Genomic DNA, 17,361 nt, shown 5'->3' on the forward strand with positions numbered 1-17,361 from the left:
GGTAAAAATTACTATTCTAACTCCAGGGGGTGCAACAGTAGGGTAAGTGTTGGATAGTGTAGGGGTAAAAATTACTATTCTAACTCCAGGGGGTGCAACAGTAGGGTAAGTGTTGGATAGTGTAGGGGTAAAAGTTACTATTCTAACTTCAGGGGGTGCAAAAGTAGGGTAAGTGTTGGATAGTGTAGGGGTAACAATTACTATTCTAACTCCAGGGGGTGCAACAGTAGGGTAAGTTTTGGATAGTGTAAGGGTACTATGCGTTGTGATGGTATGCGTTATAATGGTATGCGTTGTAATGACTGCGTTGTAATGGCATGCGATGTAATGGATCTTGCGTTGTAAAAGTTTCGTTGTAATGGTAGTGCGTTGTAAAAGTTGCGCTGTAAAGGTTGTTTCCCAGCACACTTTGCAGCGTATTGGATTTGCCCACCACCATACATGCCACACTTAGCTGTGGAGCAGGGATACATGCTTCCCGTTCCGACCACAGCATTCCTGGGCTCCACTAAGCAACTGAGGGGAAAAATCTGACGACAGTCGATTGCACGAAAATAGCCTGGCAGAAATTTCCTTAGAGGTTACAAACACCCATGCTACAGTTTCCGTTGCTGGGAATATAGCCTCACCCAGACCTCCCAGTTACTCACGAGGTGGGCGGCTGACAAATGCTTCGGAAGATCGAGGACCTGCGGCGTTGGCTCCATTGCATACCCTGTTGCAAAACCCCGCACCTCCACATGTGGTCTCCATGCTCTATCGCACCACCCAGACAAACAGTCCCGACCCCAAACTAAACATGCAAGTTCACTGGGATGAGGAGATGGGAACCCCCATTGAGAAGTGTGGCTCAATGGTTAGAGCAGGCAGACCTCGATACAGAGCTCTGGCCAGGGACCAGGGTTCGATTCCTGCCTCGGCGGGTCACAGGCTCATTAATTCCCCAGACCGGATATTCTCGCCTCAGTGCCTATTCTTATCATGGGTCCCGTGCTGCAACTCTGGGCAATAGCTTGCTTAGTCTCCACAACGGCCCCCAAAACGCGAGGGATGCCTGGTCCGCACCATGGGGGTGCCCAGGAGTGGACACTTCACAGGGAAAGCCAGGAAGGGTTCCCTTGTGATATTCGTACAAGCGCCGGGAAACCCACTGCGGGTAGCTGTGCGCTATACAAGTACAAACAAAACATTGATGACCACCAATGGGCATATTGCTGCCAGCAAATTTGGAAGGTCTCAGCAAGTAGCAGGTTACGAATCATACACTTTAAGTTCTTACATCCCTGATATTACACTCTGATTAGACTCCACTGCTTCCAATTCCGAGACAATGACCGCTGTGATAGAGGGGAAGAGCACCTAAATTTAAGGAATGGATACACAACCTCATATACTGCCAAGAGCAGCTACTCACAAACATGGAGCTAATGCTGATTACATCCGAACCACACGACATATGGGATCCGCGGCGAACCTACCTGGCTGAACACCAAGATGACCTGGATAAGGCTGGAAGCAACACATAAGGGAATCAATGCATGTGGGGACGGCAAAGAGGGAGCTGGGGGACTGGGCGTGGATTTTTGGGGAAAAGTACCCCTAAAGTATAAATATTGTAAAGAGTGACATACACAAGAACATAGGATAATTGGGAGAAATAGGCTGCTGAATCTTGAACCCTGTCTGTAAAAATGTGGAGTAGTGTGGCTCACCGGTTAGAGGCGGCAGACCCGGGAGCAGAAGTCGGCCCGGAACCAGGGTTCAATTCCCTACGCGGCAGGGTCGTGGACTTGGGTCAGCGGACTCGATAATTCTCGCTTCGGTGCTTACTCTAATCAGGGGTTCCACTCGGCAACTTTGGGCATTAGCTTGCCTAATCTCCACAACGGCCCCATCAAATCCGGGGATGCCTGGCTCCACCTTGGGGACTCCCAACAGGGACCATCCCACAGGGAAAGCCAGGACGGGTTCCCCAGAGTTATACAGCTCCAGGAAACCTACGGACGGGTAGCAGTGCGCTTTACAAGCTCAAATACATTTACACATTTACATTTACATTCCTACACTTCCTTAGCTGCTAAGACGATGGACTGAGAACGTACCCACTGCATGTAAAATTGATAATGTACATGACTGCACCAGGTATCAGAAAGTTATGAATATCTATCTGTGTTTACTTGTTTCTTGAAGTTCTGTAATGAACCATGGAAGTGAATATAAAGAAAAAAATGGACGTGAGGGTGACTTGTGGGCTCAGGGGTGAATTGAAGAAAAAGGAACCAAGATTGACTTGAGAATTCAGGGAGGGGTACCAGTAATTGGAGGGGAGGGAGACTTGAGGGTTCAGGTGTGAGTGAGGTAATGGAAGATGAGGGTGACTTCAGTGTTAAGGTGTGGGTTGAGGGTTCAGGGGTGACTAGAGGTAATGAGAGGTGAGGGTGACTTGAGTGTTCAAAGGTGGGTAGAGGCAAATGGAGGTGAGATTTACTTAAAGGCTCTGTAGTAAGTAGAGGTAATGCAAGGAGATAGTGACTTGAAGGGTGAAGGGTGGGTAGAGGTGAATGAAGGTGAGGGTTACTTGAGGGTTCTGGGTTTTTTAAAGGTAAATGGAGGTAAAGGAGATTTGAGGGCTTGGGGGTAGACGTAAGGCGAGGTGTGGGTCACTTGTGGACTTAGGGTGAGTAGAGGTAAAGGGAGGTGAAGGTGATTTGAGAGTTCAGGGGTGGGTAGAGGTAAAGGGAGTGAAGGTAAACTGAGTGTTCAGGGGTGGGTAGGTAATTGGAGATGAGAGTGACTTGAGAGTTCACAGGTGAGTAGAAGAAATGAGAGGTGAGGGTAATTTGAGTGTTCAAGGTTGGGTAGAGGTAAATGAAGGTGAGAGTTACTTGAGGGTTCTGGGGTAAGTAGAGGTAATGGGAGGGAGAGTGACTTGAAGGTTGAAGTATGGGTAGAGGTGAAGGAAGGTGAGGGTGACTTGACGGTTCAGCAATAGAAAAAGTTAAGGGGAGGAGTGGGCAGCTGGAGAGTTCAAGGAATGGATAGAGGTAAATGGAATTTAGGGTGAATTTAGGATTCACAGGTAGATAGAGGTGAAGCGAGCTGAGAGTAACTTGAGGGCTCATGGGATGTCAAAGGTAGGGAGGTGAGGGTGACAGAGGGCTCAGGGGTGGTCAGGTATGAAGGAAAGTGAGGTTGACTTGATGGCTCTTCTGAGGGTGAAGGGAAGCGAGAGTGAGTTGTTGGTTGAAGGCTAGGTAGAGGAAAGATAGTTGAGGGTTCAGGGTTGGAAAAAGGTATGGGGAGGTGAGGATGGCTTGAGAGTTTAAGGGTGGGTATAGGTAAATGAAGGTGAATATAACTTGAAGGTTCACATATAGGTAAAGGAGCTGAGAGTGACTTGAGGTCTCAAGGTAGTTAGAGGTAAATGGATGTGAGGGTGGCTTGCGAGTCTCAGGTGGGTAGAGGTAAAAATAGAATGAGAGTGATATGATGATTCAGGGGAGAGTAGATGTGATGGTGACTTGACTGCTCAGAGCTGGAGAGAGGTAAAAGGTAGTGAGAGTGATTTGAGGGTTTAGCAGTGTTTAAAGGTAAAGGGAGTAGAGGGTGATTTGGGGGTCAGTGGTGGGTAGAAGTAAGGAGAGGCGAAGGTGACTTGTGGGCTTAGAGGTGACAAGAAGAAAAGGGAAACTAGTGTGACTTGAGAATTGAGGGATGGAACAGGTAAATGGAGGGGAGAGTAACCTAAGGGTTCAGGGTAAATGAGGTAATGGGAGATGAGGGTGACTTGAGGACTCAGGTATGGGTAGAGGGTAAATGCAGGTGAGAGTACCTTGATGGTTCAGGGGTGGGTAGAGGTAATGGGAGGTGATGGTGATTTGATGAGTCAGTGATGGGTAGAAGTAAGGGGAGGCGAGGGTGACTTGTGGGCTCAGAGGTGACTAGAAGAAAATAGAAGCAAGTGTGGCTTGAAGGTTCAGGGATGTGTAGCGGTACTTGGAGGTGAGAGTGACTTGAGGGTTCAGGCGGGAATAGAAATAATGGGAGGTTAGGGTGACTTGAGGGGTAGAGATATGAGGGGTGGTGAGAGTGACGTGCAGGTTCATGGGTAGGCAGAGGTGAAAGGAGGTGAGGATGACTTGACTGGATAATATGATATTGATATGGTCTGCCCTGTCATTGTACAGTAAGATATGGTATGGTATGGTATGGTATGGTACGGTACGGTACGGTACGGTACGGTACGGTACGGTACGGTGTGGTGTGGTGTGGTGTGGTGTGGTGTGGTGTGGTGTGGTGTGGTATGGTACGGTACGGTACGGTACGGTGTGGTGTGGTGTGGTGTGGTGTGGTGTGGTACGGTACGGTACGGTACGGTACGATACGATACGGTGTGGTGTGGTGTGGTGTGGTGTGGTGTGGTGTGGTATGGTACGGTACGGTACGGTATGGTGTGGTGTGGTGTGGTGTGGTGTGGTGTGGTATGGTACGGTACGGTACGGTATGGTACGATACGATACGGTGTGGTGTGGTGTGGTGTGGTATGGTATGGTATGGTGTGGTGTGGTGTCGTGTGGTGTGGTGTGGTGTGGTGTGGTATGGTATGGTATGGTGTGGTATGGTATAGTATGGAGTTGTGTGGTATGGTATGGTACGGTATGGCGTATCATTTTATGGTATGTTATGGTACAGTCTGTACTGTAACAGATCAGAGAGGATGTCTGAGGACTCTGTTACCCTTGCTGAAAGCACAACTTTTTACAATTGAAGTTCTGCAAACTGACATTCAGGTGTTTGGAACAGAGTTCGGGTTGTTCTCCTCAGAGCACTACCCTATTCCTCATCAAAATGTTTTGGGATTAGAGGTAAACCATTCTAGCCTACAAAGTTTTACTTGGTTCTTAATATAAGTTTTTTGATGACTTTGTGGAACACTGATGCACTTTTGGTTTGCAGAAGGTTTTAACCATCATAATTCATTAGGTTTCATCCTAAATCATATTAGTCTGTTTCCATAATGATTGTATTTGTTGTATCCAATCTAATTCCTGTAGATGTAATTTTACTCATGCGTGAAGAATTACTACATGCGCCATTGTGTATTTACATTCAAAAAGATTTTTTTAAACATATTTGCGTTCTTTTTGATGTGTGCAAGTCCTGTGCTACAGACAATTTTGTATCATATCGTGTTGCGGCCAAGTATGGTGACCATCGCAGTGACACCTTGTGGCAATAGGGGTGTGGTCAGTTGTACCACCATGATTAATTCATACTTGCTCTTTAAATACCAAGGTGGTTTTACATTGGCAATTTTGCGAGTTCTTTCTCTCCACTGCTAGTTTTGCGAGGGTCACTATACAATATTGTACTCATATTTTCACCTTGCACATACTGGCTGCTTTCCCCAAACATTAACACTCATCCTGGTTATATGGCAGCAGCTGCCAGCTAAGTAAATCTTACCTGAGTGGCTATGGTAGAGGTGAACTGGGAGTGGTCATAGGTCCAGCCATGCTGGCAGCTCTGCAGGGTGGAGTTGTTGGGTGGTCCCCATGTGGAAGTGCTGTGTGGCCCCAATGTGGAGGCATTGAGTGTTCCCCTGGTGGAGGCATTAAGTGGTCCCCAGGAAGAGGCATTAGGTGTTCCCCAGAAGGAGGCACTGACTGTTCCCCAGACAGAGTTGTTGGGTGGTCCCCAGGTGGAGTCTTTGGCTGGATTCCAGGTAGAGTTCTCCAGAAGGTGCCACTGGGGCTCTCTGTACATCTTGCAGGAGCTGAGAGTCCCATCTGCCTCCCTGGGGATGCTGATGAGGAGCAGTTCTTCTTCTGTGAGATTCACAAATCCATCCTGGACGGCACAGGAGTGGTGAGGCACCACCACCAGGAAGTTGTGCAGCACAAATTGGACGGTGATTGAGATTCGGTAAATGGCTACGTGGAGCAGAATGAATATTTGGAACTTTCCAAAGCCTCCAACGTCTTTTATGAGCTCCTCGAACTTCATCCCAATTAGAACCCTCACTGTGGGGCATAAAAAGAAAGGGGTGAGTGTCAATACACTAAATCTCAATCTTTCTTCTGTCCACCCACTGTGGACAGAAGAAAGGAGAACTGACAGATCAATCACAAAGGATGTGGGCAGTGTGCATTGGCCATTAAATGAGTGGCTGATTGGTAGGACTTACTGCAAACTCAAAGAGATTTTCAGATGGTTTGTATAATCTAAAGAAAGCAAATGGGGAGGAGAGTTGCAACAATGGAGGGGTGAGTGGCATGCAATGGCAAGTAGCTTAGATAGGAGTGTTACTAGGCCACCCACAGAAGATTGATTAAGTAGCAGCTGGCTTCAAAGGGACACACTGCCAGTAAGGGAAGGGAGAGCTGGCAGGTCTATAGGTAGCGGTATTCAGAGGAAGGAGAACTGCAAGTACCTGAATGAGTGTCTGTCTACAAGCTTCAAACAGAAGTGTGGAAAGTGGGAGCTCCCCATAGATGGAGGCTGTGTGTGGTGCAGGAGGGTGCCTATTAGTAGGGGTGACCTTAGATAAGCTGTATCAACAAACACCATTGGCAAAACATGTGATTGGTGCCCTGTAAGACATTGGATTATAGGTTGACTGTTGTATGAGCCCTGGTTAAATGGTTAGCACATGTTGAAAAATGTGTAGCAATTGACCCACTGTCTAACACAAGACTTTGTGAGAACAGGGCAGAACACACCCGCCTACTGGAAAGACTTTGCTGTCTTAATTACACAGCACATTTGGCGCAGACACATAGTACTGGAAATACAAATGGCAGGCTGCTTGCATGGCTCATCAAGCAGGAGGACACCTGGTCCCCTATCACATCTATCCACTCCCAACAGGGCCCATTGCTTTACTCATAACTAGACATACATCAGGAATTCACACGGCATTACACTGAATTATATAAATCGACAGTCACCCTAATGGCAAAAGAGATTAACCAATATTTATTGGAAATCGCCCTCCCTAAAATAACCCCAGAGCAGAGGATGGAGCCCGACGCACAAATAGGCATATAAGAAATTCTAGCTGCCATGCGTTCCTTAGCCATGGGGAAAACCCCGGGACCGGATGGCCTGCCATCTCATTTTTACAAGGCCAACGCTTCGATACTGGGGCCACAACTCAAAAGAGTATACAACGCCACACTTGCATAGTTCATGCTCACGGGCACACAGAGGTCATGTGTATGTGTCTTGTAAAGCGCACTGCTGCCCGCACTGCTGAGACGTCGTGGCGCTGTAGACTGCTAGGGAACCCGTCCTGGCTATCCCTGTGAGATGGTCCCTACTGGGTATCTCCAAGGTGAAACCAGGCATCACCGGCAAATGTGGGGGGCCGTTGTAGAGATGAGGCAAGCTAATGCCCAGAGTTGCCGAGTGTGATCCCTTGTTAGAGTAGGCACCGAGGCGAGAATTATCGAGTCCGCTGACCCTGGTCCACGACCCTGCCGCGTCAGGAATTGAACCGTGGTCCTGGCCCGTTCTCCGCTTCCGGGTCTGCCGCCTCTAACCAGTGAGCCACACCACTCCACTAGAGGGAGGCACTGTTGGTTTTCCTTCCCAAGCCAGGCAAAGACCCGGCTCTACTAGGCTCATATAGACCGCTGGCCCTACTTAACATAGACTACAAAATATTAGCATCCAACCTCGCTGCGAGACTGGCACCACTGGTGAAAGCATTAGTGCACCCTGATCAAAATGGCTTTGTCCCTGCCTGGAACACTTTACTGAACATACGTGGATTCTTCAGAATCCAGGAGTACGCCACACGTGCTTGGCCCAACTCTAGATACATGCTCCTGGATCTAGAAAAAGCCTTCGACTTACTCGAATTGCCCTAACCCTTCGTTGTGATACGCGACTATGGCTTTGGAGATATCTTTCTACAATTGTTCAGGTTGCTCTACACACAACCCACTATCAGGATACGCATGGGAAGATTTACTTCAAAGAACATAACCATTTAACAGAGGCATCAGACAAGGTGCCCTTTATTCCAGTTGTTGTTCTCGTTGGCCATTGTGCCGTTAGCAACACGACTCCATGGTGGGGGGGAGACTCGGGGATCAAACAGGGAGAGGGTCTATATGAGGTCACGTCATACACCGACGATCTTTTTGAATACCTCAGGGATCTACATAGAATCCCGGCCACCATAACGGAGAAACTGAAGTGACGTCTGGCCTGAAGATAAACTGGGCCAAGTCGTGTTTGTATCCCTTTGGGAGTGAAACCTGAAACCCAGACCTTCTAATAAATAATTCACTCCTTAAATGGCAACCATCCACCTTCAGATACTTTGGCATTTTAATATACCACTGTCCCTCTGACATTTTGGAGGGTAATCTGGTCAAAGCCATATCTTCCATCAGGGCACAAGATACATTCTGGAAAACACTACCACTAAATGTGATGGGCAGAATTACCTTGACCAAAATGGTAATTTTGCCAAAGCTGCTGTACTACTTCACAAACCTCTCTTTCTATGTCCCCACTAAAATGTTCCAGGGATTTGAACATCTGATTTGGGGCTTCATCTGGAATTCAGGCTGCCACAGAATAACACTCTGAAAGCAGTATGCACCTCCGTGCAGATGAGGGCTAGCTGTCCCAAACATGGAGCTCTACTACCTGGCAGCGCAGTTGCAATGGGTTACGAAATGGCTCTCTAGACACAATCTATCCGATACGGCTACGTCACAACCACCATGGTCACAGTCCAAGTTTCACCACCTGTTTCACCCAATGGCCCGACCCTCCGTCCTGTCGCCGTCCAACCTGGAATTACCCTATCTCTGCCACAAACACAGCCTATACCTCAGCAGAAACACAATCCCATATGCCCTAGGGCTGCCTCTTGTGGGTACCCTGAGAAACAAAGCGAGTAATCAAAATAGCACACTTACACACTGACACGCTGCAGAGATCTATACACTTTGCAACTTATGCACTGATACCTTTTGGCAGACTGTCCTGTGAGTACGACTTGCCGGCGGGCCAATTCCTACTGTATCACTCAATCATAAAGGCACTCACATTGAAAAACATTCCTATTTAGAGAGGTGTTAACAACTGCGTAACTTCTGCCACCGATGCTGCCATTCCATTTCTGCCCTAGTGACTTGCTCACTTTTTTCTAGAAGTGCTTAGAGACCTGAAGGCGATTTGCGCTATATAAAAGGCATATAACATAACATAAATACTGAACCACAAATGCACCTGCTGATTCAGTACCTACACGTATTGGGCAATGGAAGCCACATTATACATTGGCTGACAGAAGCCTTGCTAAACCACACTCTACAGCTCCCGACATCCCTGCGTACGTGGTGGGGAGAGGATCGGGGAACTCCATGGACGGACGGAGAATGGAACACAATCCTGGCCAGCTCTATGCAGATACCACGAAACACCAAATTTCAGGTCATACAGACGCAAATCACACACAGGGCATACCTATCTCCAGACAAATTAAATAAGTACTTCCAACTAACGTAGTCGGCGTGTCCTCGTTGCACACGGGAGGACACTGACCTCCTGCACATTATGTGGTTCTGTTCATGGCATTGGCAGGAAGTGACAGTAGCGCTGGCAGCTTACACTTATTGACCCAAACTGCATACATGGGAAGGGTGCATACTGGGATTATTCCTTAGACTCAAACGGGCACATGCATCAAAGGAAATTGCATTCGTAAACGGTGCGAATCGCAAAATTCGACCGTTTGCGAATGCAATTTCCATTTTTGGGATTCATTATGCATTTTGTTGTTCTCGCAATTTAAGAAATCGCAAATTTGCGATTTCTTAAATCGCGATTGCATTTAAGGAATCTCAAATTGAGATTCCTTAAATGCAATGCATCAAACTTTTAAAATGTGTGAATTCGCAAATAAGGGGTGCAAAATACCATGAAGTTGACCTACATGGTAATTTGCGAAAACTTTGAAAAATGCACAAAAGTGCATTTTTCAAAGTGCCATTTTACACACACACATGCCCTTGAGGCATGTGTGTGTGAAAAATGTACTTAATGGCAAATTTCAGGGGTGCAACAGGTGTCCTTTCGACACCCCTGCACCCTTGAAATTGCATTCTTAATTTGCGAATTTCTAATGGTGAATCGCAAATTAAGAATGTCATTCCCATTCATTCCTATGGGCCTTTAGGCCCATAGGAATGAATGGGGTGGTATTCCTTAATTGCGATTCTCAATTAGAGAATCTCAATTAAGGAATTTTAGGGAATCACTATTTTTTTTGCGATTTTTTGATGCATTGCATTTTGCAATTCCTTAATTGCGATTCCTTAATTTTCGCAATTAAGGAATCGCAAAATGCAATATTGATGCATGTGCCCGTATATACATAAAGTCACTCCTAGATTCATGGATTTAGGACTCATTGTTGCAAAAAGGCTAATCAACAAGCGATGAAAAAATAGGCATCCCCCGCCCTTGATAACTGGAAGTGCTCATTGGTGGTATGGGTGCAGGTAGAAAACGCCGCACTGCACAGGGAGGAGATAGCTGCCTTGCGTAAACACCCCATTGCGCAATACTTGGGACATGATGTTGGTGGAGCTACAGCAGTCAGACCAAGATTCAGAGGGTAATAGTTCAAGAGAAGGTGAGGTGATAGGGCCAGAGATGGATGCCTAAGTGTTTGCAATCACCCCATCCCGAGACTCTCTCTGTCTCACTCTCTCTCTCAGCCTCAACACATCCTTCTCTCTTTGTGAGCCTTCATCCCATTTTAGTTCTCTCTCTCACACTACCTCTATCCTCATCGCCGTTCATCTATCTTCCTCCTGGTCCCTTCCCCTACTCCTCTGGTCTCTTCTACCCCACATATCTCTTTATTGTTCTTCTTTCTAGCAAGCTACTTGTGTCTTCTTTCTCTTCTCTCTTATGTCTTTGCATGATTCTTACTTCTCTCCCCAGCCTCTTCTCTTTCCATCTGTGGCCCTCTGCTAGTCACTCTATCCTTCCTCTCCCTCAGTCTCCATTACTTCTACAGCTTCACTTTCTTTTCAGTGTTCCCTCCCCCTATCTATCTCATACATCTCCCTCTCTGCTGTTGTTCCATTTTGTTTCCTTTCCTTTCCCTCTCTTCTTTCTCTCTCTAGCTCCCTCTGTCTTCCATCTACATCTATACATTCCCTTTTCCTTCTCCCCAATTTATATACTTCTGTCTACATTTCTTCCCATCAGTGTTCAGGGTTGATCTGGGTCAAGAAATAGGCCCGGGAGCCAAAATAAAAGTGCCTCCCAAATTACCAAATCATATAGATAAAAAAGTGACCCTCATTTGCAAATTGTGGCAGTTTTGAACTTGTAAAGAAACACTGCCTAGATGTTTAACAAAGATATTGGAGACTGCATGCATGTGTGCTTGCTACAGGCAATAATGTGGTAATATAAGGGAAATCAACAATTAACCCCTTCACTGCGGCGGCTATTCCGCCGCAGTGCTAAGGGGGCGGGGCGGCCGCGCAGCGGCCGCATGCTGGTGACGGAACCGCTCCGTCACCAGCGTCGGTTGAGCTATGCTGATGACGGAGCGGTTCCGTCATGGCCCGCCCCGCTCAATAGAACGCTCAGCACAGGCGCGGAGTTCGCACCGCGCATGAGCGTTCTATTGGGCGGGCCATGACGGAACCGCTCCGTCATCAGCACAGCGCACCCGCAGCTGATGCCGGAGCGGTTCCGTCATCAGCGTGCAAGGGGTTAAAACCTGCCCACCAGTTTAGAAAACAGGGCCAATAACAGCCAGAAAACTGGCCCACACACTGACCCCTCAATGCAGCCCTTTAGGCAATGTCTGATTACCCTATTGGCCAGTTGGACCCTGTCAGTGTGCCTCACTATATTTAGTTTATGAAGTTTAGCATTCCCCCTATACATTCTTTTTCTTCTTAGATACCCCCTTTTTGGCCTCAACCCTATTCAACTTGGAGAGATTCCATTCCATGCCAACAATGTCAGTACAAACTAAATCATAGAGAGGTTTTCCAATCCATTTAAACCAAGTAAACCTATATCTTGCATCCATGTTAATACAATACATTATCAATTTTTTGGTTCAGATAAGCTTTAGGATTTGTCCGTATGGAATTCCACGAAAGTTTTGGGGGAAACTTCAATTTTGCCCTCGATAGTATCTAACCCCATTATAAAGTATTGCGGGTTCACCTAATAAGTACCTTGAAAATCCTCTCTCTTCACATTGCAGGCTATCTGTATCAGGTGGGCCCCAGACACATTTGCTATAATTTAGTCTCCCGGTTTTATGTTTTTTTTTTTTTACATTTCGGTGTGTATTTATCCATATTTATTTTTTGCTAATTTTTTCTGTATTTATCCATATTTATTTTGGGTTTGTTGAAATTTTTTTATCTGAGATGAGTATATGTCTACATTTATTTGACCAATAAATGTACACTCATGCCTGAACTACTGACAGGTTTCAGGGATATAAACGTATTCTGATGATTAAATATGCTCTTATAAGAAAACATGCACATTTCTATATCAAGGTCATGCATATCCATTGCTGTTTAAGGCTTTTTACTAAAATTCCTTTAATTTTTTTTAACCCACTTACCTTTTGATCGACAGAGCTAATGGCCTGGCAGTCATGATTGACAGCATTTAAAATTGTTCAAAACACAACCCAATTTCCATTTTTATCCACATTTAAAAATAAATACAGACAGGAAAATAAATGTTTTTCTGACTGTATTTATCTGTAAAAATCAGTAAAAACGGAAAACAGGGAGCCCTAGCTATAATATATGGATTTCAAGATCTTTATTGGCTTTTTTTCTTCAATAGATTTGGCATTGTCAACAAGCTTTTTGCCTTTGGCAATTTATGTTTTGTTCTGGCATGGGTTTTGCAAAATGATATTGTCAGGAAAGCTGCCCAGCCCTCATCAACCTAAAGAGAAACAATGACTAAAGGCAAAAATGTTATTTGGTCTTTCAAAATCACACATTAGCATAGTAGTCCCTGACACTGTAGGGAACTACCTTGTGTGTGAATGTGCTTCTTGTGAAAGAGCAGCATGCCATAACTCACAGTGGTCAGCCAATGAATGAAGTGGGATGACCCATTGCCCCATGATGTCTACTTGAGTTGGTGAAAGAAAATGTAAAATAACACAACCCCCGACTAATGAATGAAGTCTGTCTGAAAATCCCTATAAACACGAATGTATGCACTTTATTTCAGTAACATCAAAAGGTATTGGATAACCCCAGACATAAAAAGTATATTGGTCTGCCTCTGGCTTCCTACATCTTGCCTTTGCTAATGCTTTTTTGCGATGATTTAGCACATCTTTATTAGAAATAGCTAGAGCTTGTTTAATAGTTATACAAATAGAGAGGGTAGAAAAGATAGATAGATAAATAGAGAGGTTTGCATAGAAAGACAGACAGACAGACAGACAGACAGACAGACAGACAGACAGATAGGTAGATAGATAGATAGATAGATAGATAGATAGATAGATAGATAGATAGATAGATAGAGAGACAGACAGACAGACAGACAGACAGACGGACGGACGGACGGACGGACGGACGGACGGACGGACGGACGGACGGATAGACAGACAGACAGACAGACAGACAGACAGACAGACAGACAGATGGATGAGGCAATTGGAATAAATGGCACAGCTTCCATTAATAATATAATAGTTTAATATCTATATAGGTATGTCAATCAAGAGCACTGAAACAAACTAGAAAGTTAGACAAGCAGGACAGACAGACTAGATTGGTTTACAAGAAGGGTTTCAGACCTAAGAAGCTACCAAAAGCAGATATAGAACACCAATTGAGCTCACAGCTCTTGCGGGGTTACATCAACAACAGCACTTAATGCCGCACGGAAATCTTCACATTCATCAAAGATTTCACTGCACCTCCAGCTAAATCAATCCCCGACAAGATCTTTGCAACAAGCTCTCGGAATTCTTCTGTAACAAAATCATCTCGATATACAGCAACTTCAACCAGACCCCTTCACCGTTGCAACTCAACTTCCTATCATGGATGAGGAACGAACCCTGCCCTTGTGGGCTGCCATCACAACTGCTACCTTGATAAAAAAAACCACTTTGAGGGAAAATCTGACCCTTGCCCTCATCACACATTTGCAAAACGACTCCTACAAATTAGTGAAGCACTAACCTATCCTCAATGCCTCAATCGATTCACTCACATTCACGGACACCTGGAAACAAGCCACCACCATGCCCCTGCTCAAGAAACCACCCGGTGACCCAGACAAGCTTTACAACTACAGACCCATCTACCTCTTATCTTACCCGGCAATGGTTAGAGAAACTATTCAACTAACACCTCACAGACCACAGACCACCTCATCAACCACAGCTCACCATGCAATCTGGATTCAGGCCTAACCACTCTTCAGAAACATCACTCACCACTGCCACAGACAACACCTGCATGATCCTTGACAGAGGAGACACGGCAGGTCTTGTTTTTCTGGACCTCTCTGCAGCATTTGACATGATCTCCCATCCCCGTTCTCATCAGGCACATACGTGTGATTGGCCCCCAAGGACCCACTTTCTGCTGAATCCGCTCCTTCGTAATGCATAGAACATAAGCTGTGACCCTGGCACCTTAATCCCCTAGAAGCCCACAAACTCATCTGCAAAGTGCTAATGGTTCATCGCTCGACCCTACCCTCTGGAATGCATACAAGACGCCTCTGGTCAACATCATCCACGCACACAACATCAACATCCTCTAATGCACAGATCACATGCAACTTATTCTCTCCCTCTCAGACGAGATCCTCCCCCACAAGAAACAAGTTCAGTGCCTGCATGTCCACTGTCTCTAACTCAAGTTCAACACTGGCAAGACAGAAGTAGTGATTTTCGAACAAATACACGGCACCATGTGACTCGAACTGACGGCCAGCTGAACTCGAACCCACACCCGGAACTCATACCAAGTACCTCAGAATAACCATGGAATGCAACCTGGATTTGACTGCACAAGTCAACGCTGTTACTGCATTCTTGTTCCTTACCATGAAGACACTGTAGGAGATCATCGAATGCCTCCCAAACAGCACTAGAAAAACAGATGTACGTCGTTACAACGCATGCTTTTACCACGCATGCCTTTACAACGCAACTTTTACAACGCAAACCATTACAACGCATAGTGCTTAGGGGTGCTGGATAGTGAATAGTTTAATTTACTATTCCAACTCCAGTCCCCGTGGACACTAGGGAAGGTGTTGGATAGTAAATTAAATCTATTCCCTATCCTAGAGCGCCCCCCAGCACAATGCATTGTAATGGTTTTCGTTGTAATAGTTGCGTCGTAAAGGCACTGTGTTGTAAAAGTTGCGTTGTCAAAGGATGTTTCCCCTAGAAAAACTGTTACTCTTGCCCTAGTGACACACAAATTAAACTATGGGAATCTGCCCGTTTGCAAATGCAAAAATGCTCGATACATCTGCCACTAAGATCCTAAAGGCCACATGCAAATGAGCCTTATTCCTTTACATGCGCAGACTGTTCCCCCCTCAGTGCTGAGCCCTTTTTATGATGTTTAAGGCAATTCTCATTTAAGCCTTCATAGCATGTTTTTTCCACAAATGGTATCTAGCTCAAATTTGCTTCTCTTTTCGCACAATATGGTTATTCTAAAATTTCCCAGGGTTTTTAGGTTCCCATGGAGGGAATCAAGAAACTACCCAAATGTAGCAATATATATATATATATATATATATATATATATATATATTTTTTTTTTTTTTTATGCAAAATGGGTAAAATGTCCTTTGGAAGACAGTATGTGTTTTTTTCTAAGAAGAACATTATCGAAGGTTTGATGTGCAAAGCTCACCCTCTTCTCGGAAGCCTCTTTTCCCTGTTTCTTTGATTTCTACCCACTTGCAGTTTGAGAAGGAAACAAGGGTGAAATCATAGGTAAACAAAATTCGAAATTCAGCAAGGGGTTATTTGTATGAAGCGCTTAAGGAAAATAAATTGATAGCTGAAAACAAAAACTCCTCCAACGATACCATACCAAACGCTGAAGCAGATTTCCCCATACCATGTTACACTAATCCCAATATTTACTGATTTTACATGGTAATGTATCATTCCAGCATGTTTTATTATCCAATATTTGTTTTACTTTTTATTAAAACTTTATATTATGACTTCATTGCTTTATAGACCTCCTTCATTTGCTAATCAGTTGTTAGCTTAAAGTTATACATTAATTTTCTCAATTGAAGTTTTGACACTGGATAATGAGTACCTAGTTATACATTTTTATTCTGTGTCGCTTTTAAGCTACTGTTGACCGCATGATCATCCTTTCTCAATGTAAGAGCCAAGCAATTAACAACTTTCTTTAGTAGCATATTGTTAGAAATTGGGTTGTTGATTGACTAGTGTGAGAGGCCTGAAAAAGCAGCAGCCACAATCCATGTCCAGGTGAGGCACACGTCAACCCTAAATTAACCACTGCTGAACCCTCTGGTAGCTTGGCACAGAGCCATCAGGCTTAACTGAGAGGCAATGTGTAAAGTATTCTTGCAACACTTCAAACAGTAATAAAGTAAAAAATGTCACACAAAAAGAATGCCATAGCAGAGAACCTATTTTTATTCCCTGGTGCCCTTCCTCTGGAAAGTGTCAGGTGCTTCTGGAAAAATTATTTGAAGTGCATGGATTTTCTGCCTCCCCTACCCTGGCTCCAAGCGGACTGCAGTGACAAAGTGGGATCATTAGGCCCTTTGTGTAAAGGTATAGTACAGGCTATTCAGTTGTAAGTGGGGCTATGCTCAGACCGCCCCCCCATCCTGCCAGCAGATGGCCCATTGAGGCACACTGTTCGACATTGGGTTTCTGGTAGGCAAAGGTATTCGACCAGTCCAAGCAGGAACCACAATCCTAGTCAGGGTAAGTCTGATACACATTTTACATTAACCTATGCTCACCCTCTGGTAGCTTGCCACAGAACAGTCAGGCTTAAGTTAAGATTCAATGTGTAAAGTATTTGCACAATTATTGAAATAGTAAAGCAGTGAAAACACCAAACAAAAAGATACCATACCTGGTTAGACAATTAGGGCTTAATTTACTAAACAAGACAAGACCACAATGACAAAAATCCACTCAGCATAACCGGTGTTATGAATTTTAAAAGAATAGCATTCAAGTGCTTAAAAGCATAAAGCGCCAAAAAGGGTTATCTGGTCATTCTACAGCGGGTTTAATTCAGGCTGACCACGATGGAGCACAGTCAGACACAGGGGACC

The 17,361-nt window shown here is 45.1% G+C and overlaps 1 protein-coding gene across 1 annotated transcript in view; it reads right to left on the bottom strand.

Annotated features, from left to right (window-relative positions):
• Window positions 1-6,012, bottom strand: part of LOC144752745 (solute carrier family 22 member 7-like) — a 447,489-nt gene extending 441,477 nt beyond the window's left edge. The window contains exon 1 of the mRNA XM_078640602.1: window positions 5,467-6,012. Coding sequence (XP_078496728.1) covers window positions 5,467-6,006 — 540 coding nt within the window. The 5' untranslated portion in view covers window positions 6,007-6,012. The remainder of the gene's footprint in view (window positions 1-5,466) is intronic.
• Window positions 6,013-17,361: the final 11,349 nt, after the last annotated feature.

The sequence above is a fragment of the Lissotriton helveticus genome, chromosome 5_1 (assembly GCF_964261635.1).
Source record: "Lissotriton helveticus chromosome 5_1, aLisHel1.1, whole genome shotgun sequence".
Classification (NCBI taxonomy): domain Eukaryota; kingdom Metazoa; phylum Chordata; class Amphibia; order Caudata; family Salamandridae; genus Lissotriton; species Lissotriton helveticus.